At 35.9% G+C, this 27,628-nt stretch overlaps 4 protein-coding genes across 6 annotated transcripts; 3 read left to right on the top strand and 1 right to left on the bottom strand.

Moving 5' to 3' along the window:
• The first annotated feature begins 688 nt into the window (after nt 1-688).
• LOC140865281 (kinesin-like protein KIN-7C, mitochondrial) lies at nt 689-12,438 on the top strand. Its single transcript, XM_073269875.1, has 23 exons — nt 689-973; nt 1,139-1,236; nt 1,623-1,712; nt 2,026-2,078; nt 2,341-2,406; nt 2,520-2,573; nt 3,149-3,208; nt 4,159-4,237; nt 4,488-4,555; nt 5,802-5,858; nt 6,094-6,198; nt 6,644-6,748; nt 6,872-6,979; nt 7,078-7,224; nt 7,905-8,087; nt 8,215-8,385; nt 9,146-9,376; nt 9,879-10,019; nt 10,350-10,526; nt 10,639-10,686; nt 10,761-11,048; nt 11,163-11,904; nt 12,010-12,438. Exons 1-22 carry the CDS (start codon nt 759-761, stop codon nt 11,853-11,855), a joined length of 3,237 nt encoding a protein of 1,078 aa, XP_073125976.1. The 5' UTR covers nt 689-758; the 3' UTR covers nt 11,856-11,904; nt 12,010-12,438.
• Nucleotides 12,439-13,439: 1,001 nt separating this feature from the next.
• LOC140865282 (aspartic proteinase Asp1-like) lies at nt 13,440-16,813 on the bottom strand. Of its 2 annotated transcripts, none has more exons than XM_073269877.1 (9): nt 16,463-16,813; nt 15,455-15,572; nt 15,114-15,340; nt 14,702-14,929; nt 14,490-14,628; nt 14,226-14,420; nt 14,071-14,140; nt 13,886-13,973; nt 13,440-13,804 (listed from the first exon to the last, which is right to left on the bottom strand). In XM_073269877.1, the coding sequence occupies exons 1-9, from the start codon at nt 16,630-16,632 to the stop codon at nt 13,687-13,689; spliced, it is 1,353 nt and encodes a 450-aa protein (XP_073125978.1). In that variant the 5' UTR covers nt 16,633-16,813; the 3' UTR covers nt 13,440-13,686. The 2 variants fall into 2 exon arrangements, with proteins under 2 accessions (XP_073125978.1, XP_073125977.1); XM_073269876.1 differs by having other exon boundaries at nt 13,445-13,804; nt 14,071-14,143; nt 16,463-16,811.
• A 1,333-nt stretch (nt 16,814-18,146) lies between these two features.
• LOC140865245 (uncharacterized) lies at nt 18,147-20,451 on the top strand. 2 transcript variants are annotated; one of them, XM_073269811.1, is made up of 5 exons: nt 18,147-18,260; nt 18,941-19,128; nt 19,287-19,385; nt 19,495-19,646; nt 19,952-20,451. In XM_073269811.1, the coding sequence occupies exons 2-5, from the start codon at nt 18,961-18,963 to the stop codon at nt 20,337-20,339; spliced, it is 807 nt and encodes a 268-aa protein (XP_073125912.1). In that variant the 5' UTR covers nt 18,147-18,260; nt 18,941-18,960; the 3' UTR covers nt 20,340-20,451. The 2 variants fall into 2 exon arrangements, with proteins under 2 accessions (XP_073125912.1, XP_073125913.1); XM_073269812.1 differs by lacking the exon at nt 18,147-18,260 and adding an exon at nt 18,268-18,498.
• Nucleotides 20,452-22,638: 2,187 nt separating this feature from the next.
• On the top strand, nt 22,639-27,429 carry LOC140864508 (uncharacterized). The gene is made up of 4 exons (XM_073268739.1): nt 22,639-24,587; nt 24,909-25,123; nt 25,696-25,919; nt 26,322-27,429. Exons 1-4 carry the CDS (start codon nt 22,847-22,849, stop codon nt 27,115-27,117), a joined length of 2,976 nt encoding a protein of 991 aa, XP_073124840.1. The 5' UTR covers nt 22,639-22,846; the 3' UTR covers nt 27,118-27,429.
• Nucleotides 27,430-27,628: the final 199 nt, after the last annotated feature.

Here is a 27,628-nt window from a genome sequence, read left to right as displayed (position 1 = left end):
TGTAGATTCCTAGATTTGGAATTGCACTATTGTAATTATGTTTTTGCTCGTAGATCAGTGAACCAAGCGTCTCATGAGCTAGTTCGAGCAGCTGGTTATTTGTCTGGTCGGGAAGGTCGAATTACTCCTTCGCCTTCCTTTATTTATGTTGTGGTTGGTTATGATCTTTAGTTATATTACTACTTTTACTTCAAAAAAAAAACGGATGCATGCAAAACCCAATGAAATTGTTTTTGCGAAAGATTGATTTTTGGAGTGATGAATTGAATGCAAACACGTCCATCCAAACACATTTCATGCACAAATAGTACAAACAATAAATATATCACCTCCTGCAAAATACAAGAATTTGTAATAAAGAGAATTTGGCTCCATATTTATCGTGGTTCTAAGGATCAAACTCCAAACTCAAAAAAAAAAAACTGTCACAGGTAAATAATCTAACCTTCTGTTGATATCCCAAGACTATACACATCAAATCAAAATATGAAGAGATATAAAACTCAATAAAGGATTTATTTTATTTTATATATATATATATACTTTTTAAATATGTCTATATTTTATTTTAATTTTGAATATTAAATACATGATTTTGGTGGGAAGGATCCAAAATAATTTTGGCGGGCCCACACCACGATAAAAAAGGAAGAAAAAAACAGCAAGGAAAATAATTTGAAAACCGAAGACCATTTCACATTTGGAGGGACTTGAAAAGCCGAAAGAAATTTAGTCCGAGAGCGGCCAACTCAGCCGGCATGTCTTCCTCCGCCGTCGGCCGCCCCCGCTCCTCGATCTCCCCCTTCCGCTTTCGGAAAACACATCCTCCACCGATCGCCTCCTCCAAGCACTTCTCCCGTCCTACCACCTCTTCCTCCTCGACCAACACTATCTCCGAACAACCAGCTCATCAAGCGCCCCCGATTAAAGCTAAAGAAAATGTTACGGTAACCGTGCGATTTCGTCCCCTCAGGTAAAATTGCTGCCTCGTATTTTGTTGATTAAATCTCTCGATTTCGATTTCATTAACGGGCAGGGCCCACCGAAGTCCTTGGTATTTATTTTATATGTAGCTGGTGAAGTTTGAGGATTCCAACTATTGGACTTGTTTCATTTCATGTTTTTGTGTTGATTGAAGTGCTCGAGAGATTAGTAAAGGCGACGAAGTAGCTTGGTTTGCTGATGGAGACTATACCGTGTCCAACGAGTTCAATTCTGATATCGCCCTTGGCTTCGGTTAGCATCAAACGCCTATTCACTTTTCGCGTATTATAGTATATGGACATGCTTTTAAGATATGTTTAATGTTAAATATACGACTAAACAGCGAGTCATCAGTCATCACCATATTGTTGAAATTATCATTTTACATTTAAGCAATATTGGAAGAGCTTTATGTTATAGGATATTGGAATTGATTGAGAAGAGGGAGGGAGGGAGGCGTGGATGTTATGTTTTGAGATATGAATATTAATGGATATTAGATTAATAGATTCTGAATGTTTAGTTGTAGAATTTTGTTGTGTATGCAACTCAGTTGCTTATGCTTCTGTTTTGAAGTTTATTTTTCTTCCTTCTTTTTTTTTTTGACCCTGAACAATTAACATAATTTTTGTTTTCAGACAGAGTGTTTGGACCTGCAACAACAACTCGCCATGTCTACGATGTTGCTGCTCAGCACGTTGTAAGTGGTGCTATGAATGGAATAAATGGTAATTACTGTACATATCACATATGCATCATTCTCTTACACTAGGTTGACTGCATTTTTTAGAACTATTCAACTTAGATAACATCATGGTTCTTATATCCTTAAGGAAGAACTATTACCTTACCCCATCCTTGTTGTTTCTCTAACTGTGATATTTCTGTGATATTTCACTTAATCAATGGATGTCTCAAATGTTGTCATCTATCCAAGCGATTCGTGCTAATAAACTAATATTTAGTTGCATATGGTCTTCCTTGCCCTGCAAACACATCTAAATTTATCATGGTTTCTGACAGCATTTTATCTCTTTGTAGGCACAGTATTTGCATATGGTGTTACCAGCAGCGGGAAGACGCATACGATGCATGTAATAGTTATTTTCACTCCCTCTTTATAGTATTTATCTTCCTCCGGGCATGGAATTTTATAGAGAATTTGAATTCAACCAAGACACTGGGCATTTGAATAATCTGGTTTTACAAGAATTCAAACACATGATTTTTTCTTAAAATACCGTGATATTCTTGGGAGTGCTTGGCCTCATGGATAGCTAGTCTTAATTTTATTCCCAAATGCTAACATCACTGATGCTTGTTCTTTTCGCAAAAAAAAAAAAAAAAATTATTCAGGGGGAGCAGAAATCACCAGGAGTCATTCCACTGGCTGTTAAGGATGTCTTTGGATTTATACAAGAGGTAATTCCAGTCATTTCTACACGTGACAGAGCAAGAAATGTTAATTGCCTTATGTACATTAAAAGATTTATTTTCTCGACAAATTTTGAGTAATTGTAAATGTGCTTTATCAGACACCTGGACGGGAGTTTCTCCTTCGAGTTTCATATTTAGAAATCTACAATGAGGTCAGTTTAATCATCTAGCATGCTTTGTTATCTCTGGCTTTTTGTTTGATAAAATATATAAACATATCACAAACCACTAATTCTGAAATGATGTGAAAAGGCAGAACCTGACAGGAAAATTTGCTTGATGCACACCATTTATCGACTTTGTCTGGTGGAAATTGCATTATAATTTGATTTAGGTAAAAAAAGAATAACACGTAGTGGGCCCTTTCGCTGGCTTTGTTCTTTGTCTGTCATGAGAATTTGCTGGATGAATTAAGTTTTACATTTTAGATTGACCTTCATGATTTTGTTGACTTGAGTTTGACTGACTTATCTGAAGCTTATTAGTGCGAAGGACTTGGAGCATAATTGTGAACTCTCTATAATAAGAAAGATCCATGTCCGTCCTTTTAACCGTTGTCTTATTATGTAATTTGCAATGAAGTTGTTCGCTTCTCTGCTCGTAGTTGTTTTAGCAACTTGTGATAAAATTAAAGGCTTTAGATACTATATTTCTATTGAGTTTTCTACTGCCTTCGTGAAATATATTTTCTAAATCTCATGTAAGAGTTCATGGTTGGGATGTTCAGGTGATCAACGACTTGTTGGATCCTACTGGACAAAATCTTAGAATACGAGAAGATTCTCAGGTACAGATGTTTCATGTTAGAAAGTGGTTTATGCGTCATGTTTTTTAATCTTATCGCATTTGATTTATTCGAATTATTCATGCACCTTAATGTAATATTTTCTATCTATTTTTTGTCATGTTTATTAAATGAAGATTATTCGCGAAAAAGTATATTACAGGGCTCATAAGATTAAGATATTTCTAAAGGTATTCATTTTCGGCATTTCCAGAAAAGGTATCTTCTTGAAATATATTCAGGAAATGAATTGTGGAATGTAATACATGCTTAGTTTTATTTTCTAAGGAGTAAGGAGACATTTTCTGCTGTAGTTGTTTTGTCATGTTAGAATATATTCGATTAGTTAGCTCTTTAAACATTTATCTAAAAATTTGATATTTAAAAAAAAAATTGATGCGTAATAAATTGTGTTAGAATATAATTTACTAAAATAACATTAATTTTGGGAGCTATGAAAAGTCGAACATAAAACATTAATTGCGTAGGGGAATGTGAATGTGTTTTCAAATGTTTTTTTAAAACTTATGAAATGATATGGGCATGTTTTGTTCGTGTTTAAGGAAAATGAAAACAGTTCCTGGAAACATAAACAATTAAACATGTTTTTCAAGTTGCCCCATGATATTTTGTTCCAAGATTTATTTGATACCTTTAGATCTTTTGTTTATAGGATATTCATTAGCAACAGAATAGATGAGTTATGACCTGCATGTGATATTACAGCAGATCATGTGTGATTCGATTTAAAAATTTTACTGACCAAGTGTTGAACAAAAGTTGCCTGTTCTTTGAATCACAAAATTTGATGTTTTATATTTATATGGCAATGGGGTTGCATTTAGCTTCTCTCTTTTTACCGAGGAAGATTCATAGAGCATTATTGTTTTGTTAAATTTTATTGCTATAATTTAATCTGTATGTTAATTAAATATGAAATTGTAACTTGACAGGGTACGTATGTTGAGGGAATAAAAGAAGAAGTTGTTCTGTCACCTGCCCACGCTCTTTCTCTTATAGCATCTGGCGAAGGTATGTATGCTTGTATTGTTGTATGTCCCTTATTTAATTTTTTTTATATTGCTTATTCTCTTCCCCCAGGCATAAATATGAGACCCCATCTCGTATATTTTATTCTTTGATAGCAATGCAGTGTTTTCCGCTGATGAAACTTTTAACTGCTGATATGAACTTTTACTGATCTTTAACGTGGACAATTGTCTCGTGATGTTTTTATGTATGATTACGGGCACTCTTAACTTGTAATTTATTGTTTATGCAGAGCATAGACATGTGGGTTCTAATAACTTCAATTTACTCAGCAGTCGAAGCCACACAATATTTACTTTGGTATTACATCTCTTGTTTTTATTCTTAAGTTCTGGATACATTGTGTGATGTGATATCCATGCCATACTTCTCGTTTTTAATGTTTAAAAGAATCTCATATTGATGGATGTATCTAGATTTCTTATCAAGTGTCAATGAGTTGTAGAAGTACAGGAATTAGTTTCTGACAAAAGGGTTAGTGTCAGCTAAAGGTTGTCGGGTGTAGGTTCAAAACTTTTGGATGTGTGGTCTGACCCATGTTAACTGGCCCTTTTTCAGCAATAATGGGTGGAAAATCATTCTTTAGTGTCAAAGTACAAAGAGTATATTCCTTGATCATTAAGCGGATTAAACCCAAAGATTGGTGTTTCAACAGTCTCAAGTCTCAACCTTCTCTTTGAGAGTCGGACTGCGAAATGTTCTGAAATCATCGAACCAGGCTTCAAATCTGAAGTCTGGATCTTAACCAGTTGCTTTCGTATGTTGGGGTGGCTTTAATTCTATAATTCTTTTTATGTTTGGTAGGGGCCACTTGCATTGGTAAGACTCTTGGGCTAACACTGTAACACATGTCTGAACTGCTCCCCAAATTCGCGATTGAGATTTCCTTCCTCTAATATTTTTTCATTTAAAAGAAGGCTTCACACAGCTAGACCTTTAGTTTCCGTTTCTTTTTTGGTCTCAAATTTTGGTAAATCATGAATAATGGTACAATTCAATAAGCAGATCCATGCTTACAAGTTGGAAGGAAAAAAAACCTCGCCTATATATTTATATTGAACACTTGAGGGGCTTCTTATCATGATAATTTTTTTCCTAATACCTAATAACAGACAGAATTGCCGTGTCTTAATTAATAAATCACGTCTTTTAAATCTATGAAAAAGTTAGGTGTCGTATTTGCATAATGGATCATGGAAGCATGGTTTGATCAACTCAATTACATGTTATGTTAATCTTCTCCAATGATTTGCTTAAAAGTTTTGTTACTACTACACAGATATAGCTGATTCCACCATGATTGAATTATACTCCTGAGTATTACAATCAGATATGCTTGTTCATACTACTTTGGGTTCTCCACCTCCTTGCCTAATAGTCCAGGAAAAAATACCTGATTTTTTATTCTCCGTTGTCGCGATTCCAAAATTGCTTTAAAGGTTTATTGCCAGATAAACTGTTAACTTTTTTCATAACTATCATAATGATGAATGTCTTTATTTTGAGTACTCATCGGACCGCTTATCCCTTGTTGTAATGTTTGCAGACTATAGAAAGCAGTTTACGCGGGGAAAATCAAGAAGAGGTGGCGTTATCACAGTTGGTAAGTTTTGCATAAGTCTTCATTCCATTTTTATTATGGGATTTTCCGATTTGTTGTTACTATCAGCTCTAACTCTCTTTCTGAATTCTCACTATATTATAAACTAATTTAATGTCAATATATGTATGCTTCCAAGTTCCAAGCTGCATTGCATTCAACTGTAATGTTTAGTGGTCTGACCACTCTATTTAATGACCTGATGTTTGGGTACTGATTAAACTGAACTCTTTTATAGCATTTAATTGACTTGGCAGGGTCTGAAAGTTCCAAAACAGAGACCACAGGACTGAGGAGGAAAGAGGGTTCATATATAAATAAAAGCTTACTTACACTTGGCACTGTAAGATACATGCTCATGTCTTTCTTTCCTATCTTTCATCTGGATGGTAAATTTCCTAGTGCGTGTTTTAAAACTCATTGTCATACCCTAGTCTATGCCCGTTTCTTTCCCTTGTTTAGACATTCAATTTGGAGGAGTAATTTTGATTTTGCATGCACTAAAAAGTAGTTGCAACTTGCAAGTCATTAAAATGTCACATGGTTACAGTGTAGTAGATTCTGGTAAGTTAATTTTATATAGAAAACTTTCTTTGTAGAAATGAAGCACTACATATGCACACCATACAAGTAGGAAAATTTAGTTTGGGATAGAGGAAGTTAGTTAGTTAATTCTTTGTAGAGTTTGTCTATAAAATTGGGTACTGGATTGGTAGTCGCCCTCTTACCATTCCCCATGGTTAATGCAAGTTTATATGTTTTTTCTAATATTCTCTCATTTGATTCAGGTGATATCTAAGCTAACCGATGGTAAGTCCACTCATATACCATATCGAGATTCAAAGCTGACACGACTATTGCAGTCATCTCTTAGTGGACACGGTCGAGTATCTGTAAGTTTTAGTCGCTCATGCAAATATGTCTTTGTGGACTTGCTATTCAACACTTTTTATCTGTGGGACTTTATTTTTTTATGCTGCTTGCAGATAATATGATTCTTCTTTGATTTTCTGTAGCTCATTTGCACACTGACACCAGCCTCTAGCAATTCAGAAGAAACTTACAACACTCTTAAGTTTGCTCAACGTAGCAAGCATGTGGAAATCAAAGCCTCTCAAAATAAGGTCAGATCTAATCTAATTCTTCACCATTCATGTATAAAAGATGAAAATTTGAAACTTGTCTGAGCTCTCATAAATCTTCTTTCGTTTTTTCTGTTTAGATTTTGGACGAGAAGTCTCTCATCAAAAAGTATCAGAGAGAAATTTCCAGTTTAAAACAAGAGCTTCAGAATTTAAAGAGTGGCATGATGGAGAAACAAAATTTGATGGTACCAAGCCAAGAAGATCTAGTCAATTTGAAAATCCAGGTTTGATCTTTAGATATGATCTAAATTCTCAGGTGCTTGCTCATTTTAGGAAACTGTTTTTTGTTGGTCCAATTGTTCTAGTTCACTTGGGTGGGGATGTTATAGTATCTTAAATTCACTTGGGCAATGGCTGCTAAACCATGAACTGACTAGCTTGTTGAGGCACAAAGGAGGATTTATATACAACTAAGACAAAAGGAGATATCCTTAATATCATTACTCAGTCCATGTATAAGTAACCAAAGCATCAGTGTAGGTTCGTATGTTTTCTAATTCAATTGTGGCAGGAAAGTAATGTTCCTTGTTATTGATATCATTAGCATGTATTTTGGCAGTGTATACTTCAGTGTCATATTGCGATAGAATTTGAATGTGTTACTCCCTTATCTTTCCTATTATTGTGATTTAATGGTGGGATTGAGAATTGAAGACATCCGTGATTTTGGATTGGCTGGAAAATTATGTTTTTCAAGCTGACCGTTACGTGTACTTCATCAGTAAAATGATGAGGCCTTGTTGGTGTACGTTTAAAAAAATGTTTGCTCGTTTTTCAAAATAAGAATACATTACTAGAGTAAATAACATTAAAAATCTATTTGACAAAAACTTGGCTACTAGAGTAAATAACGTATAGCCAAAGAACATAGTGTTCTATTCTGATATACCTGTTTATTTTACAGTTTGAGGCAGGGCAGGTGAAGTTGCAATCAAGATTGGAGGAGGAAGAGCAAGCAAAAGCAGCTTTAATGGGAAGAATTCAGAGACTAACCAAGTTAATTTTGGTTTCTACAAAAAACGCTGTCCAACCTAATATCCATGAAAATCCCAGCCACAGGCGAAGGCACTCATTTGGGGAAGATGAGGTATTAGCATAATATCTTTATAGGTATCCGTGAGATAACAGGTTTATCTGGCGTTGATAATGTGTAGCTGTCCAACCTAATATGACTCAAAGGTGTATGCTAACTGATTGCTTTTGTTAATGTGTAGCTGGCCTACTTGCCAGATAGAAAACGAGATTACACGATTGATGATGATGCTGGAAGTATTGGATCTGACTTTTATTCAGATGGAAGAACTGATGTCCCAAATCTTGATGAGTTAGTAAGAGATTACAGAAGCAACCAGAGGAGAGGAATGCTTAGCTGGTTTAAATTAAAAGTATTATTTCAAGTTGCTTCTTTCAAACTTGGAATTGATTTGCATTCTATATGTTTAGCCAATGATAATTGAATGAACATTGCTGTTGGGAGTGGGAGCACAAATTAATTTATAAGAGCCATTGCATAGGGAATCAGATTGATGTTTTCTAGCACGAATCAATTTGTTAAAATCAATCGTGTATGCATTTATTGAAGGTGGCCTATTTGTTTGCATCTGAACATCCTAGGGACAGTGAGCTGCCATTCATATGATGCGGAGATTTTGATATTTATATTTTGTGTTGCTTCATTCTTGTTTTTGCTAAAATGAATATCTACTAATTATGTGAGAGTTTTCACTTATTTAGTTATTTGACATGTATTTAGCTTCATAGTCAAAAACTCAAAACTGAAAATCATCAGGCCCATTATGTATGTACTTTCTTCTGCTGTCTTTTCTGCATTTATTAACTATTGATTTGGTTCTTCACTGTAGTTTGATATGAATGCTATTGGCTCTCACTACTCTTTATTAAATTTTGCCAAAAGCCCTCCATGCTCATTACCAGAATGATAAACACCTTGTGTTGCAAGATGCAGAAATTTAGATATTTATCGGTATACTTGTAACTTTTGTATGGACACATTATGTGAAATCATCAATTACACTTCTTTAAATGTTTTGGTGATCTTGAGATATGTCATATAGCATGATCTGAACTCGATCGTCATTTCCTTTTTGTTCCCAATTAAATCCTTTTTTAACTGCATCAATACAGAAGCCAGAGCATATGTCATCATCTAGTGTGGAGAATGAGAGCTCTGTTTGTGATTCACCCACTTCCTTGTCAAAAACATCACAAAACAGAGTAAAGTTTAGTGATATGAAAGATTTACAGAGGAAATCAAGCAGTAGAAAAAGAGAGGATGCTTCTCCAGCTAATCCTTTTCCTGAAAGAACTCAAGCCGGTGAATTATTCAGTGCAGATGGTGGTCGACGTCTCCCACCGGTGAGGAACAGTTTGGGCTGCTTAGTGCATATTTTATTTTTGGCCTTCTACCCTTGTTTGTTGGTATTAGTGCTATTTATATTGTGTCTGAAAACAGTAGAATCGTATATTTGTTTAATTTTTTAATTTTTTTTTATTGATTGCATTGGTTCTCTAGTCGTAAAACTCTATCTTCTTTATTATCAGTATCTATTACGACTTAGTGGAATTTCTCTTGGGTGAAGAACTTGAACAAATAAAGCAACACCTTTGTTTGAGGTCCTGAGAAGTGTAATTATGTTCTTAAATCACATATCATGCTACACAATCTGGAATATACTTGTCTATCTGCAGGCAGCGTCCGAAACATGAACCTCCTAAAATCATGTTTCACACCCTGAAGCCTATCATCCATATTTGTAAACTGCAAATGCATGTTGGGAACCATTATCCTAGCTTATAATATTGTTTTCCACGTTGTCTTGAATGGTTTTTCTAAAACTTGAATGCTACATGTTTCTAGACTGGAAGCACTATCACGGATCAAATGGATCTATACCGAGAGCAAATAAAAATGTTATCTGGGGAGGTGGCTTTGTCTATGAGTTCTCTGAAAAGATTATCAGGACAAGCATCTAAGAATCCTGAAGACTTGCAACTTAAGGTTTGTGATTGGATTTTGCAATGATTATATCTCGACCTATGACTGTCTTAGAGAAGGTAGTTCGTTATCGTATATCCTCCCGAATACTTGTTTCCACATGATCTATCTCAGAATAAAAAAATTATTACATTACAAAGGATTTGATATGTTTGCGCGAACGTGAGCCTTTAAAAGGTGCCGTCCTTTAGGTGATCCACCTTGATTCAGTGTGCTCTGCTTGATGATTAGTACAAATTTGTTTATGAAAAAACTGTTCGAAGTTAAGCCTGGGTTGAATAGATTATAGAATAACCCTGAATCATGTTTATTCTTATTCTTTATTTTCTCTAGGAAAAAGTGCAAAAGCTAAAAAATGAAATAAGAGAGAAGAAGCTTCAGATGCGTGTTTTAGAACAACGCATGATTGGATCAGCGGACATATCCCCATATAGTTCGAGCAGTGTTGAAATGTCTCAGGCGTTGTCCAGACTTGCTACACAACTAAATGAAAAGACCTTTGAACTCGAGGTGTGCTGCCCATTCAATGTGTTTTTTTTTTTAAAATCTGTATTTAGTAGGTACAAGTGGAAAAATTTTGAACTGAATAGGGACTCAATTTTCGTGTTGCTGTTAATAAAAGATTAAATCAGCAGACAACAGGGTCCTCCAAGAGCAACTACAGGGGAAGGTAAATGTTCTTGTCAAAACTTTTTCGTTCTTATACTACTGTATGTTGTGCTAAAGAATCTGTTTTGTTTGTAGATTTTGGAGAATGCTGAGATGCAAGAAACCATCTCTCTGCTAAGGCAGCAGCTTGATTCAATGCAATCAAATAAAGCCACTAGAAGTGCAGATTGTACAACTTGGATGAGCTGCTCCGACGAATACTTGGAGATGATAAATGGAAGAGCTGAGATTAATTCTTGCGGAGAAACATCTCTCGGTGAAAATACTCCAACTAGTGTTATCAGCGTAAGTAGAACTTTCAACCATGAGGATGCTAATGAGTGCAATGGTAGCACCATTTCAAAGACTCGGCTTCTTGCGCAGGTACTTATCCTCCTGTACCAACGCATTTGATGCTTAAATTTAGCCAATCGTCTCCGATTTTTGCATTATGACTCCTCTTGATAATCAGATCGTTGTCACATCTTTATTGCTTAGGCTGCTGAGATAGAGTCATTGAAGCAAGACAAGATAAAGCTCATTGAAGAGAAGGATGGACTAGAAATTGAATGTAATAAGCAAGCTGAGGAAACTTCTTATGCTAAGGAACTTGCTGCAGCTGCAGCAGTTGAACTCCGTAACTTAGCAGAAGAGGTGACAAATCTTTCCTATCAAAATGCAAAACTTTCCGCCGATCTTGCAGTGGCTAAAGAAGTCCGTTGTAAAGCAAAGTGCTGTCAAAAGTCTGCTCTAACTGATATGAGGCAAAATAGAATAATTGGTGGTCGATCTGATACATGCGTGAGAAAACCGGAGGATAGATTATCTGTGGAGGAGTTTGAGCTGGAGTTGAATGCAAGATACCAGCGAGAAGCTTCTTTGGTTGCTGCATTATCCGAGAGAGATAAAATAGAAGCAGATTTGCGTAAAACCCTTGATGATGCAAAGAAGCATGAAGTGAAGTTGGAAAACGAGCTTGCACATATGTGGGTTATGGTTGCAAAGATGCGCAAATCTCCTGCTAGTTATAAGGATAATTCGACCATAGGACTTGTCACATCTGGTATCTCGGAGATAAAAGTTATGAACGGATTCCCATCTTCGGGGGGCCACCCTTTAACAAAGTTTGACGAGAATGAGGAAAGTATCGAAGAAATAAGCTCGGTGGAGGACCTGGAAGTACGCCATTAGCTGAAAAAAGGCTGTGAAAAATTGTCGAGTTTCAAGGTTGAGATCCAAGGTATGTTCTTGTAGTTGCATTAGCGCAATCTTTAAAATATCCTGCAACCCTAAGTGTAATGCCTAGCTAGTTTGAATAATATACTCCGTGGTATATAACTTGCAGGTCGCAAATTATGTTTCAAGCAAATATCGACATTCATACTGATTTGTGACCTCCAAGACTTGGAAATGATTTGCAGTCCCATCAACTAGATTTCTCTGACTACAGAATTGGCCATTCAATCGATGTATTCCTTCTATTTGTGTCCTAATAACTAACCAGTTATCCACTTGCAGAGACCCTCGAGGCTATAATGTATGCGTAGGAGTTTAACCTTTAACATCACGACGAAGCTCCCATATGACCACTTTCACAACCTTTTGTATTTATAATTATGTAATTTGTTTAAACTATAAGCAATGTAATTGCCGCTAAATTTTGGCACTTGAACTGCATTAATTTGCGACTCTTTACTACGCCCTGTATAGGACTAGCTACTTGTATCATCTCTGTTCTGAAACATACCAATATAGTTATTACGTGCAAATAATGACTCGGAATTTCTTTATATTACTGTGAATACATTTACCCTGTTTCATTGTCCTCACCCGACTTAGCCATGGGAAGTGATATCCTTAAAGTAATGTCATGCAAGTGTTGATATTTATTAATACACGTGGGATCAAAACTTTTTTTAATAGATCCCACACATAAAAGATAAATGTCAACCTTAAAAGTAATACCAAAAGGTCAGAGTGAAATTTCCTCTTAACCATGGGGCCGGCCGATTGGATACGATCAGAAAAGGTTGACCGAGATGTCGTCCCCAGGAACTACACAAGCTCGATCGATTTATGTTATTGATTTATGATGATGAATATATGCTATAATTGAATTTATTTTTTTATTTTTATATGAATAATATTATTTTAATAACTTAATATGTCATTTTATTTTATATTAAAAATTATAATAAACCGATATTTAATGATTTGCTGATCACTAAAATCAAGAACTAATTCCGATGAATGAAGAAACTGCTAGGTTAATCCTTATCAATGATATTTGCGAAATGTTATAGAAATGTGTTTGATAAATTTTCACTTGTAACTCTATGATATATTTAATTCCTGAGTATGTTGTTTGATGAACAACATATTTAGATAAATGTTTGTGAAAAATAAAATAAATTTCAATCCAGTCTCAATTCAGACCTAATTCTGAGTCCTGATCCGACTTTAGATTGGGTTATACACCCAATCCAGAAATTCCAAAATCAGTTCCATCGGATTCACTATCGAATGAAACTGGAATCGGTTTAGGAAGTGTTTGCAATCACTAAAAAAAGTGATTGTTAGCTTTTGGTTTTAAAAAATCATTTTTACGTGTTTCTTAAACTTAGATTATGTGTTAGCTTATGCTTAACTTAATTGAAATTCAAAAGCTAGTCATGTGGTGATTATGATTCTACAAAAATGATTCTAATAAGAAGGTCATTGTAAAAATCATTCTAATCACTTATTTATCAAACACTACCAAACTTTGATTTTTAGATTTTCACATTTTTTTCAAACACTACCAACTTTTGATTTTTTTTAATTTTTTTATAATCTATAAATTAATCAATTCTACAAAATCACAATCTATTGCAAACACTCCCTTATTCTAGTCCGATTCAATCCGGTAACATGTGACAGGTTCAAGCCATTACTAATTGCACACTGCCATCCGGTCCAGAATATGTTGACATTTCTACACATATATATGAACACCACAAAGTTACACATACAAGAAAGCATCTCATCTTTTATTTTCTGCTTTCTCCCCGGAACCAAAAGTTGCAGCGCAAGTATCTTCCAAGGTACCGTAACTGCCAGCGTAAGGCAGATACAAACCTCCATCATAACGACGATCCATGCTGCTAAATAAACAAAATATACTGGTGAGAACCCCCGAGCCTAGCCGAAAGCAAATAAAAACAATTTAAATCGGTCAGGACTTCTGTAGCCTGTTACAGTTCGCTGATGCCCATCCAATTCGCTGTCTCTCGTTATCATAGACCACGAGCTTATCTTGAAGAGAAATATCTGCAAAAATCAAGCAGATCGCAAAAAAGAAAATCACGTGCTGACGGATTTACAATGAGGCATGGACTAAATGATATTTTCAGTTTTCAATACAAACCTCCAATAACATTTAGACTTCCTAATCCAACCTTGCCTCCATTCAAGATGCCTAAGCACGCGTTGCCATGCTTCTGAATCAAATGCATCAACTGTTCAAGGTTTTCGGTTTTCTATATGCTCGACTTAACTTAGAAAGTACAGTTCTTTGCTTACAGTGACAATAAGATAAGATTCGGGCTGCAATTGAAATTGAACGTTTTTTGCCTCTGTAAAGATCAATGTTAAAGGCTTGAAGTAACTAGCAGCATCTCGAATGGATTTGAAGGGTTTTGTGCCTTTCCAGCAGATGGGAAGGCTTTTATCCTCGACTGCATCCTTAAGTTGCTTTCCATTCAAGTCACCCTTTATCTGCAGATAAAGAATGGTAATTATATGGAAACTACAAATACAGATATTACACAAAAAATTTGAACCCACCAGTGAAACGAGGGCATTGTAAGCTTGAGAGCTAAAGTACGTATAGGTACTTCCACTGTCAAACACTGTTTGGAGGCCTTTGATAGGGGAAGCTTGGCCGCCGAATTGGAGGTCTGCCAGTCCCAATGAGTAGTATTTTCTGAATAACAAGTAGATATGTTAAATTTCTGATTTGGCTTTAAACTCGTTTTGAATGACGAAATGAAACTCACGATTGGCTTAATACCGGCGCCCATACAATGCCTGAAGCAGGGAGAAAGTCGTCTCCAAAGAAAAGAAATCCTCCACCTTGTGCACTTAAACAGTGACCTATAACGTTTTTTATTAGACCCATGTCGCGCAGCTGGGAGAGAATGCTTGACTTCCCAATGCCAAGGCCAAGGACTCCATCGGTATAAGGTAGATGGGCTGAATCTGGAACCTCTTGATTGTACCCACAGCTAGATATTAGATTGCAAGGAAGAAATTACAACTTGTTGGCTGAAAAAATAATGTATGCTTTACTTTTTACATCAAACTAAGAATCTATGATATTAGTTGGAGGAAACACCAGAGACCTACAATTTACTTCAGGTGTACCCGAAAACAAAGGAACTTAAATTTAAGGCACTTTTAGTGGCGTACCCAAATGCTAGATGAGGTGCTATTGTGCTGCTGTTGGTAAATTTAAGGGGAAAGGAGTCTTTGATCAGCACGCCTAAAGACGAACCATGGTCAGCATAATCAATCTCATAATCACACTGCTCCTGTGGTGATGGACAATCCTGGTTCCCAGGCCCTTGAAGGGAAACACACACGGGATCCAGACATGTTATAAGGTTTCGGTTGGGTTTGTAAAGAGGATGAGGGGCCTGGAGAAACACATCATGAAGCAAAAACAATCACTGGATACTACTGAGCATTATTTTAGTACAGCTACTGTTCATCGACCCACAAAACCAGCTCAAAAGAAAGAAAAAGTTTACCGGTGTGCATTTAGCGCAAGGTGCATCACATTGGAGCCATGTGAGGTCACTGCCGGTATCTATATCCAGAAAGTAAGGTCTTGAAGGTTGGCCTATATTGATAGTCACATGATAGTACCTATAACAAAAAATGAAATATGACAAACCGTCAAACTAAAATAAATATTAGATCATGCACCAGCACTACAGAAAATCAATCTAAAAGATTCAACTTAAGGGGAAAAACAAGTTTTTAGTCAATGCCCTGCTGATATCGGAGTAAATAAACTGAGCTAGTGTTTTGGAGAGCTTCTAGAAAGCACTTCTCTGCTTTTCCTTCACAAAATTTCACGTAATTTCAAAATTCTCTGCTTTTCCTTCACAAAATTTCACGTAATTTCAAAATTTTATGAAGAAAAAGCTGAAAAGTGCTTCCTAGAAGCTCTCCCAAACCTACCTGAGCAAGGAGAAATACAAGATAGCTGGTAATGAAACTATGAGAATATATTATTTGAAACTAAATTTCGCCCAAGAAAATTCTATATTAGCCAATATACCCCAACCAGATTGGAAGGAAGTGGCTGATAAAGTAAAATCCAGTCAATAATTGGCCCCAAATGCAAAAAAGATCATAACAATCTTTTGACACGCAGTCAACAGTTCAACCAAATAGATGAACCAAGCTTCACTCACAAAATTTTTATTGAGACAGAAATCGATCGAGACAAAAGCTATTTTCTTTCATGCTGCAAGCCTTAATCCGACAAACAACAAATCCAACTAACATACAAAGAGTCAAACCCATGTACATCAGATAGATGACTACCAAGAAAACAATTCCCAAGAAATCACAAACAAATGGTCCCTATGTGTCATCTGCAACCGTGCATTGAACACAAATGAAACAATCCCAGCACAAAAAATGGATAGATAAATTGCCGATCACTGACACTAAGCATTCTCGATTCCCAAAAACACACACAATCACACATACAAACTAGAAAAGGAGATTAAAAAACAGTGCCACACCCTAAAGGGTAAACATTTCCGGTGACGGGGAAAATCACAGAAGACCCAGAGCCTTTGCCTGATTTTGGTCCATTCTTGCCCACGGTCTGAGGCTGATCAGCAGCTGCTGCAATCCAAGCCAAAAGGTACAACACCAATCCTTTGAGGTACACCCTTCCACACATATTCATTGATAGCTAAGGGAGCTCGATTGCTACAAAGTATCCTGCTGATAAATTACAATCTTTGGGCTGTCTGAATTTCGAAGAACAACAACGAAGTCTAGGGGTAGTTTGAATATTGAAGTGTACTCTCTTGAATATGAACATCCATATGGCAGACAGACGGACGCGGTTCCGATGCTAGTAACGCGTTATGTATATATATATACATACACACCGGCCGATTTCGAAAAAAATATGAAACATTTGGGTTGAAAATTTGGGTATATATCGGTATATCAAAATATCGAAATTATATAAAAAAATTAAAAATATATAATATTTATTTATAACAAATAAATTTATAAATTTATTAAAATATAAGGGTTTTTTTCGATATACAACGGTGTATATCGATATCGTATCGAAATTTCGGTATGATCAATATGTTATTTATATGTAATGAAAATTTCGGTATACCGAGAGTTTCTGTATGATATCGTCGATATAATATTTTTTATACCGTAATTTTCGGTATGATATACCACCCCTAGTAGTGTCACATTCCATGTGTATACATAAAATATATATTAAAAAATTGTTTACTTATGAATTATGACATATTGAAAGATTTTTATATGTGACGGTCTCACATCAATTTTTGTGTTTTTAAATATCTACTGGTAATATCTTTTTTAACTCCGATTATTATATAAAATTTGAGTTGAACACGGTAAGATGTAAATATATAAAATATTGTCTTCCACGCTAAATAATGCTATAATCAATAGATGTGTAACTCATATAAATAATAGAAATTAATTTATCATTCAAAGGTCTAACACATAACTCAACATTATTTATACATGGATATTGAGTCCTTGTCATATCTGAAAATTGGTTAAATATTGCTATCTATTTTAAATAAATATAAAATACAGTTATAAATTGCTTAGACTGAAAATTTGGTTGAAACGTATGTAAATTAAACAATTAATTTACACAATAGTTTTAATTTACAATTTACTAAACATATTTACGTAGCACTGAAATTTAAATGTCAATAAAATTTTTAAAAAATATTTCAATAAATAAGTTTTTTTTACTGCCAATGTCCTAGAATGCCCTAGATTAGTTTATTCCAGAGAATCCATCTCAATGTTTTCATTTGTTACCAAAAAAAAAATTACATTTAACGAACATTTAATTTTCCAAAAAATCATCAACACAAATTTAAAGTAGAATTCAATTTACATTAACGATATTATCTAGCCGTGAATGTAATGATTTATGATTTGTCACATTAACATTATAATATTAATTATACATATATATTAATATATAACTATGGAATATGTGATTTGAGTAATATCCTAACCGCATCCTCTGATTACCCATTCAAAGTGTCTCGAATCAAGTTATTCAGAGAATTTCTGATCAATTAGGGTCATCTGAAATAATTGATGAATTTTCAATCCAACTACAGCCCACAAAAGAGAGTGGCCTTTCCAATTGACGGCCCATTTTGGTTCAAATAAATAGCCCAACCCATTCCATTCTGAGAACGGAGAACCAACACATCGAATAGAACCGCGATTTCCAATTTCAGCATCGCCTGAAGAGATATAATCGTGGAATTCACTTCAATTTGTCGATCGGTACGCTTCTTGTGTTTCTCATTCTTTTTTGATTTTGTTTCCTCTTAGATTTCTTCTGAGAAATCGTGTGCTTGGAACCCGAGCGTCGTGCTCCGCGTGCCCGCCGTATCCGATTTGGCACGGACCCTCCGCTGCGTATCGATTATTCAAGGATTCGATCTGTGTAGTGAGAAGATCTGTTGATGTTGTTGTGCGTTCGTAGTATTGCAGCAACACTGTTTTCATTAGACAGATTTGGGTAGCTGCCCTTTTTTTCCATGTTTTTCGAGTTTAGAATTTCTAAATGTGGGTGGGCTGTTTAAAGTTTATACGTACGAGCGTCGTGATCTGATGTTTTTGTAGTAGATGATAAGCAGCGATTTTGTTTTACTAAATATTTATTATTTAAGTTACTTCTAGACCAAGAAAAAATAGTTCTTTTGAATCTTGTTTGATGTCGAGGTTTTTTTCCTAGTCTTAGGAGATTGATTTATTTTCCTGAAAAAATGTGGGCTGCAGTATTAGTTTCTGAATTTGAAGGATTGAGTTCTAATATTTCGCCAATTTAAGTCTTCATTTATGCGTGTGTTCTTGATCCATCACTGGGAAAAAAAATACTTTAAACATTTCTCAAAACGTTGCTTAGTTATTTCTCATTTTAGGATCCCCTTTTCGTCATGAGCTGATGTATTAAATTGCAGAGCTTGCCTGATTTCCGGAGATGTATGATAATCTTGGGCCACAGACTGGGGTGCCTAGACCACCTAACACGCAGCCAAATCCTTTTGGGAATACGTTCTACGGTGCAAGTTCTGGATTCATTAGAGGTGGATTGGGTGCTTATGGAGAGAAAATTTTAGGATCTAGTTCCGAATACGTGCAAAGCAATGTAAGTAGCATATGTGATTCTGACCATTTATTTTTTTTAGCTTTTATGATTGGATATGCTGGTTGTTGTTGTACGAAGAAGATTGGATATTACCGTGTACAATTCCCCATTATATAACTTTTTCCTTCTTTTTGGCTTTCGATTATTGTTGTAAACAGATTAGCAGGTATTTTTCCGACCCTCAATACTATTTCCAAGTCAATGATCATTATGTGAAGAATAAATTGAAGGTTGTTCTTTTCCCATTTCTGCACAGGGTGAGACATCTATATCTTTCAAAATACTTGTAAAGGCTTATTTATGCTTTCTTGTCGCTCATGTTTTTCCTTAGAAAATATTTTTCACTCATATTTTGGTGTTCTTTAGGGCCATTGGACAAGAATTACAGAGCCTGTTGGTGGAAGGCTCTCCTATAAACCTCCAATCTATGATATCAATGCCCCAGACTTATATATTCCGTTGATGGCATTTGGAACCTATGTTGTTCTTGCTGGTTTATCATTAGGTCTTCATGGAAAGTAAGTTCATCCTTTCTTTCTATATATATGTTGTATCCATTTAATTTTCTTTTTCCATGGCTCATCATAGTTATCAAATTTTCATGACCATTTTTGAAATGTAATTTTTTTTAGAGTGCAATCCACTGTTGCCACACCCCTCCCCCCATTTCCGTGTCTTTGCCTGGTGATATGTTCGGTATCTTATTTTTCTTCTACAAGTCGAAGTGAACGAGTGTACTTTCCATCCCTTTGCATCTGTTTTAGCCCACCACCCATCGTTAGAATTTCACTTCACTACCTAATAACTGTACCTGTCATGCCAGGTTTAGCCCCGAAGCTGTAAACTGGCTTTTTGCCAAGGGAGTTGTAGGCTGGACTTTTCAAGTAGCCCTTCTGAAAATGACACTCTTCTCATTGGGTAGTGGTGAGGCACCACTACTCGATATGGTGGCGTATGCTGGGTATACTTTTACTGGACTATCTCTAGCTATCTTGGGAAAAATATTTTGGAGATATGCATACTACTTCATGTTGCCATGGACGTGTTTGTGCATGGGAATTTTCTTGGTGAAGACTATGAAGAGGGTTCTTTTTGCTGAAGTGAGGACTTACGATTCAAGCAGGCATCATTATCTTCTGCTCTTCATTGCCTTGGCACAATTTCCACTGCTCATTTGGCTTGGAAACATTAGTCTTAATTGGCTTTTTTGAACTTTCTAGTATTGTCTTTCATGTTTGCAGCAGGGAAACACGCTCTGTTAATATGGATGGCAGTTTTACGATGCAATTTCATTAGTTCGTGTCACGATCTCGTCTTCATCCATTGAATTTGTTTGGAACATTTGTTTTTATTTCTTATTATATAGAATCATTAGATGATCATACGACTCATCACACAAAGTCCGCTTGGCCAAAACCCAAAAGACAAACAGTGTCTAGAGAGAGATCCGACTGCTGAAACTTGCCTATGTATATTTGAAATAAAATAATTTTTTTATTTTTAGTTGGAGCATCACTTTAGTGGTTTGAATGATTTTAATAGACATTCACATAAAATAATAAAGAATTAAATATGCAACGACATAGGCAATGGGGAAAAAAAATGAGACCGTTTGATTGACAGGATATCTTTTGGATTGGTAACTAAGCTTATGTTTGAATTGATTTTTGAACATGGACTAGGATATGGATTGATAAAAGTTAGACTAGCTCATGAAAAACCCATCAACACAATCTACCTTTGATTATATTTGCCCACATGGATTACAAAAGTAATTTACAAAACTATTCATTCACTATAAATAATGAAAATCACATGGGTGGAAAGAAATTGGTCCACTTGATTAATAATTGAGAGAGAAAATGGTATTTTGGTCAATCTAAATTATTTGTACTAACTTATCCCACTTTTAAAAATCATATCAAACATAAAAAAAAAAACTATCAAATACATACTTATCTTCTTTTATCAATCAACATTCGTTATCTCATCTATGTATCAAACGGTAGGCTCGAATTTGAACTTCATCTCTTGCTCGAGGGATATATTAAACTTAATTTGTTTGATAAACTTAGAGCCCGGATTTCATAGATTTTTTTTTTTAAAAAAAGTGTTTTTTAAGCTCTAATTTTGAGCTTTTGAAAAAACTATAAATTTGACTTAAAAAAGTGCATGACCATCCAAACACATTATAAACTAAAAAAGAAAAAAAAATATTTTTTGATCTAACTTTTGATATCAAACATGACCTTAAATTTATTAAATAAATCAATAATTAGTTTGAACTCGTATACTTCACAATTTTAATTAATAAATATTATGATAGGAAATATTTATAATGCAATAATATTTAGTCTTAAAGTATTGATTAAAATATTATCGATCTGATAAAATAAGATGTGTGTATCAATGTTTTTTAAAATGATTTGTGAGTTATCCTACAAGATAATTCTTTCTTTATTTGTTTTTTACCAAACGTTTTTAAAGAACTTAAGCTTGTAGCCAAACAAACTTGAAATAAAAAAACAGGTAAGGATTAAGGCCTGAGGTGACGTGGGAAGAAATTCTCCAGCGTTGCGGATTTGATTCTCGTGTGGAGCATATTTCTTGTTGAAATATTGTGGGGATATGCTCTGGAGATTGGGTCATGTGCTCCCTCTTTCATGTTCTTGTCGCTCGTGCACATCCCTCGATTTATCCTTCGCATGAGCCAGTGGACATCTGACTCATGTGAAATGGGGTCCCCTTCGGGGTCAATCCTTTTAAAAAAAAAAAAAATGAACATTTGGAGTGATAGATATCATGTTACGGGTTCCATGACACGAAATATGCATAGTTATTAACGAAAAATGACGAAGTCATAATTTCATTTGAGATTATTTGGTCTAATAGAAAGCGACAAAAATAATTGTCATTTTATGATTTTGAAAATTCCCTCGTGTTTAATATTAGGTTAACCATCAATTTATTGGGTTAGAAATTGGGAAATCTTTGATTGCCAACTTTGATGCAAAGACAATGAAATTCAACCACCAAAATAACACGTTTCATTTAAGGCGTCCAATTTATTATATTTGAATTTGTAAAAAAATCAACAACCAGTTTCAGTGGCCCACCAAAGTTTCCCTCAAATCAAGTCGGTCTCAGCTAATTCGTCTCTAATTTATTTATTTATTTACCTGCCTATTTGAGGTTTTGGTTTTAGATCATCGATTAATTTGTCTCTAATTTCGTCGAAAAAAATACTCTTTATTTTATTAAAAATTTAATATTACTTCTAAAAATTTACATTTGATTAATAACTATTTCACCTAATAAATAGCTTCTCATGTATAATTTAATTTTATTTAAGGTTTTAAAAAAATATTGAATTTATAAGGTAACAGTTTCTAGGTGGATTGCAAATCAAGAAAGCCCTCATCTTTGTATGGACGACCAAGATTCACTGCCCTTATACTTCGACGGTCGGATTTAGAAGTTACCTTTCTTGCTAAATTTAGTCCGTTCTAGCTTGCCGCCTTTTTCAGCTCGCATCACTAAAAAAGTAAACAATTTCATGGATCAACGATTGTACTCTCTGCAAGGACGCTAGTACGTTAGCTCGCAGCTGAGGCCTGAGCATTTTCCAGATCTCTCTCTCTTTCACAGTGCAATTGTGTGGGAATCGATCCAGGTACGCTACTGCACAGCAATTTGCTTCCAATGATTTTGTTTTCCCATGGGGTGTGGTGGGTCTAAGGCTGAGGATTCGCCGCTTGTAGTTCGCTGCCGTGAGCGGCGGGAACTCATACGTGCCGCCGTGAACTACCGCTACGCCCTCGCCGCGGCTCATGTTTCTTACTTCCGGTCGCTGAAAGATGTCGGGGATGCGCTCCGGAAGTTCGTGGAAGAAGAGCTTGTTAACTCGGCTCTTTCTTCCTCTGTTTCTTCGCCGCCATTGATTTTGCCGGAAAATTCGAAGATAAAAGATGACAATGTTGATGAATTGGGTTTGCGTGATAATGAGGATGAGGTTGAGTCGCACTTGAATCTATCGGATTCTTCTTCTGATGATGATGATGATGGAGATTCCGAAGGTCACAATCATAATTTTACTCATGATCATCATCGTCGGTCGCTTGATTCTGATGAGAGCCATCAGCTTAATGAACATCGGGTGCATGAGCAGAAAGGGAACGATTTTGATTATGAAGTAAGTTTACATGACGAGGCTGAATCATCATCTCATTATCCGCCTGGTGTTTTCAATGGGTATAGACAGAGCTTTGGCGATGGAGTGATTAATGATCCTTATGTGGATCCATTTTCTTATTCATACCCGCCGCGTTCGTTTGGGGAACCTTATATTGATCGTTGGTACCAACCGGGAGGGCAGCCGCTGGGGCGGCCGTTGCATTACGCGAGCAATTCAAATGTGTATTACATGAACAAGTCAGCGCCTGAAATGAGAACAGTGATTCAGGACCCACCAAATGAACCGACTTACAGTCACTCGGAGTCATATTGGAATTCTCCAGCAGGTTATGGGAACTCAGGTTATGGTGGTAATTATGGATATTTTAATTGGGGTTCACCTGCAACAACGATTAATAATAGTGTAGAAGTAAGAAAAGAAAAAGAGGCGCCGCCTCCACCTTCACCTAAAGCCTCAGGTTGGGATTTGTTGAACCCCTTTGATGTGTCAGATAATGGTTACCTCAGTTATTATTCGAGTGGGAGATATGGGCATGGGTCAAATACTAGCAGCCCAGATTCAAATGAGCTGAGGGAGAGGGAGGGGATTCCTGATTTGGAGGAAGACACGGAGAATGAGGTGTCTAAAGATTTTCTCAAGGGAAAGAGAATGAAAGCCGAACTGGAAAAGAGATCTAGAACGCGTGTCCCTCATTCTGAGGCAGTATCGATGAGGAAAAAAAGTAGTTCAAACTCAGCACAGACACGTGAAAGTGGGGGTAGTTCAAGGCCAGTTCCATTGCATAAAAGTGAGAATTATTCAAGATCAGTGACTTCATGGAGTAGTGATGAAAGCGAGAAATTATCGATGCCATCTACACGTAGTGGGCAAAATGAAAAGCAATATCCCAAAGAAATCTTAAAACCATCAATGTCGCCATCACCACCATATCAGAAGGGAACTTCCTGGACTGGTCAATCTCAGAGTTTTGGAATTAGTTTGTCGGATGAGAAGAGTAGTCCTGAAACTTATGTGTCAAAGATTGTGGATGAGAACTCCATGAAAAGGAAAGGGGAGTCTTTTGAGCTGAAGGATGCATCAGACCAGGATGCTGATTCTTCCAAGTTATGTGGTGTAACTCCATTGCCACCTCGTGGCAATCGGGATCTGCTGGAGGTCGTTGCTGAAATCAGAGATGATTTCGAGATTGCATCTGGTTTTGGAAAAGAGGTAGCCATGATGCTTGAGGTTGGGAAGCTACCGCATCAGCCAAGTTTTTTTAAAGGTGCTGTTCTTTATATATCTCTCGTCCACTACTTATGATTCTCTCAGTTCACTAATTATGATTCATGGTTTAATTTTCTATGTGGTATAGTTTGTTTATGTGGTGGTCTTTATTTACTCTTATTATTTAATCAGTCGATTTATTTAATTCCCCGTTTAATGGTTCCCAGAATCGTGTTATATTGTTCCTTCTTGATATGCATAACCATCCATCGTTTTGACCTGCTAGATTGCTCAACCACGAAAGTGCCCAATGTGGTATTGAGAAACACAATGATCTTGGAATTCTGTGGAAACTTAATTGTCTAAACTTTTATTTCAGTAATTCTGTCCCGGATTATCGGTCATATTACTCCGTCCATGTCATCAAGGGATGCTTCATCGATTCAATCTGTAAAATTAGCTTCTGGAACAACAACGTTGGCAAAGTCTTACTTTGAAGATGTTGGCAAGGATGTAGATACGAAGGATTGCAACCTCTCTTCCACGCTGGACAAGCTGCTTGTTTGGGAGAAAAAGTTATACAAAGAAGTAAAGGTAAAGTTGGTTTAGCTGTGTTCTTTTCTGATTCTTGGTACTATCCTATTCTGTGTTTTTTCATTACGATGTTGTTTGTTCAAGCTTGCCAACGCTTGTACTCTGGTTTTGTGGGGTTCTTAACTCTTAAGTCAAATTGATTTTTTCGATTCCCATTTGTGCATCAACAAGATGTACTTTTGTTTATGACATTTGCCAAATATTAAAAGCTGAGAAAAACTTTAGCATGGGTTGGTAGGTATATGTTCAAGTACTTGATAAATGTCTCTGGAAAGAAGCCCGTGCTTTTGTATACAGAACTTGTTGTCTAACAAAAAACTTTTTTCTATGCTCATTGTGATTCAGAATCTCAGATTTACATCATTACAATTCAATTCTTAAAGGTTAGCTAGCGTCAAGTGTGTTAGTATCTGTTGGCTTTTGTCCCTGCATTTAATAACTCACAAATTTAAGCTGAATTCAAAAGCTTCATGTTTTAAATCCCATAATAAGTTCTTTGAATGCTCTACCCTGCATCAATATTTTTTATTTATTATATCACAATTCAGTCTTATTAAGTGGTACATGATTAGGAGGAAGAAAGAATTCGTGTCCAGTATGAAAAGAAGTGCAAGAGGCTTAAAATTTTAGATGAGGGAGGAGCTGAGGCTACTGAGCTTGATGCTGCTCAAGCTTCTATCAGAAGATTACGAACAAAGCTTGATGTTAGCATTAAAACAATTGATGGTATTTCGAGCAGGATACACAAGTTGAGGGATGAAGAATTACAACCCCAGGTTGCTGCATTAATTCACGGGTATGAAATGCTCAATGCCTGGTAGTTTTTTTATGGATTTTCATTTAATTTTCCATTAAGCATACCTGTGATCATCCCCATTTTCTCAGAATCTGTAGTTCTAAAATGTTCTTGTCCCCTCATTGGTCGAGAGAATGCCCTTACTATTCTATGATATGGATTCATCAATAAAAAACGAGTGAATTTTTTAAATAGGTATTTGGTTGTAGTTTTATGTTATGAAATGGAACCCGAAAATGATTCTTATATCTTCTCGTTACTTAGTTACTTAAAAATGTATTTTGCCTGGACTTTTTACGTCCTCAAACTTCTCAAGAAATACCTTCAGTTATTTCGTTTCTTAAGGTTTCATGTCAAATGTATAGCCCTGTTTTATTCACACAATGGTGTCATGCCCTATAGGTTGATCAGAATGTGGAAGGCAATGCTCAAGTTCCATCAAAAACAGTTTCAAGCCATCATGGAAAGTAAAATGCGAAAGCTTAAAGCTAACGCTGGTCTCCAAACTGATTTGAGCTCTAGAGCCACCATTGTGCTCGAAAGGGAGCTTAGTTTGTGGTGTGACCACTTTAGTAATTGGATTGGCTTTCAAAAATCTTATGTTAAATCATTGAACGGGTGGCTTCTGCATTGCCTTCAGTATGAACCAGAGGAGACTCCTGATGGACCTGTTCCCTACTCCCCGGGTCAGCTTGGAGCTCCTCCCATTTTCATAATTTGTAATGATTGGCATCAAGCAGTGGACGCTATTTCTGAGGTGAAGGTGGCAAGTGCCATGAATACCTTTGCAACGATATTAAGACAGCTAGGAGAAAAACAAGATGAGGAGGGGCGACAGAGGCTGAAAGCTGAATATCTTTCGAAAGACTATGAGAAACATCTCAGAACACGTCGTTTTGATGTGGGAAAACTTGAGTGGGAACAAGATGCAATGTCAGACAAAACTGGGTTGTCGTTAGTTCCATCAGATAATGGAGTGTCGCCATTGGACGATCTAAAAGTGGACTTGGATTCCATGAGGCACAGATTGGCAGAAGAAAGAATAAAAAACAAGGATGCTGTGAAATTTGTTCATGATGCAGATTCTACTAGTTTACAAAGTGGCCTAGTTCCGATTTTTCAGGCCTTTGAGAGCTTCACTTCGGAAGCTTTGAAACTGCACGAACATGTTAGGTTACAGCATCACGGGCAAGGTTAGCGATGGTCTTTACTAAATAATCAGATTGTGAAGGAAATCAAGAGTTTCTGCAGCCGAGGAGCAGGTAAAATCATGCAGTTGTTGCAATGGCTAAGATGTAAGAATTTTGAAGCTTAAAATGAGGAAATATAAGTTAGTCCGGGATGTGAAAAGCCCATTAAACTCAACAGATATACTTTTGCACATATATTCATTTATTCGTTCATATAAGATGTAATTTTGTTTATTTTTAGGGAATATAGGAAGTTGATTTTGATTCAACAAGTATATGGAACCAAAACTTGTGCATCATGAGGTTTACAATGAAGTAGTTCTTGCTGCCTTGATGTGTTTTCTGGATCATTTTTTCTCTATATTTTCTTACTTCAAAAAAAAAAAAGAAGAAGAAGAAGTAATAGTTAAAGCTATAACTCTGTCAAAAAAAAATAGTTAAAGCTATAAAGACGCGACATTATTGTTCCTCGATGAATCACCTTTTGTTTCGGTATGCTTATCATCCTGTGATCGTCCA

Source organism: Henckelia pumila, chromosome 4 (assembly GCF_033568475.1).
Source record: "Henckelia pumila isolate YLH828 chromosome 4, ASM3356847v2, whole genome shotgun sequence".
Classification (NCBI taxonomy): domain Eukaryota; kingdom Viridiplantae; phylum Streptophyta; class Magnoliopsida; order Lamiales; family Gesneriaceae; genus Henckelia; species Henckelia pumila.
Note: the sequence above shows the minus strand (reverse complement) of the source record. Positions and strands in the feature narration are given on the sequence as shown.

Coding starts and splice junctions, on each gene's coding strand:
- LOC140865281 (XM_073269875.1), top strand. CDS start 759: ATGTCTTCCTCCGCCGTCGGCCGCCCCCGCTCCTCGATCTCCCCCTTC. Junction 2,407..2,519: donor TCTTTGGATTTATACAAGAG/GTAATTCCAGTC, acceptor GTGCTTTATCAG/ACACCTGGACGGGAGTTTCT. Junction 8,088..8,214: donor ACTCATTTGGGGAAGATGAG/GTATTAGCATAA, acceptor GTTAATGTGTAG/CTGGCCTACTTGCCAGATAG.
- LOC140865282 (XM_073269876.1), bottom strand. CDS start 16,632: ATGAATATGTGTGGAAGGGTGTACCTCAAAGGATTGGTGTTGTACCTT. Junction 14,629..14,701: donor GCGCCGGTATTAAGCCAATC/GTGAGTTTCATT, acceptor CTTGTTATTCAG/AAAATACTACTCATTGGGAC. Junction 13,805..13,885: donor AACTGTAACAGGCTACAGAA/GTCCTGACCGAT, acceptor TTTATTTAGCAG/CATGGATCGTCGTTATGATG.
- LOC140865245 (XM_073269811.1), top strand. CDS start 18,961: ATGTATGATAATCTTGGGCCACAGACTGGGGTGCCTAGACCACCTAAC. Junction 19,129..19,286: donor CCGAATACGTGCAAAGCAAT/GTAAGTAGCATA, acceptor TGTTGTAAACAG/ATTAGCAGGTATTTTTCCGA. Junction 19,647..19,951: donor TCATTAGGTCTTCATGGAAA/GTAAGTTCATCC, acceptor CTGTCATGCCAG/GTTTAGCCCCGAAGCTGTAA.
- LOC140864508 (XM_073268739.1), top strand. CDS start 22,847: ATGGGGTGTGGTGGGTCTAAGGCTGAGGATTCGCCGCTTGTAGTTCGC. Junction 24,588..24,908: donor TCAGCCAAGTTTTTTTAAAG/GTGCTGTTCTTT, acceptor CTTTTATTTCAG/TAATTCTGTCCCGGATTATC. Junction 25,124..25,695: donor AGTTATACAAAGAAGTAAAG/GTAAAGTTGGTT, acceptor GTACATGATTAG/GAGGAAGAAAGAATTCGTGT.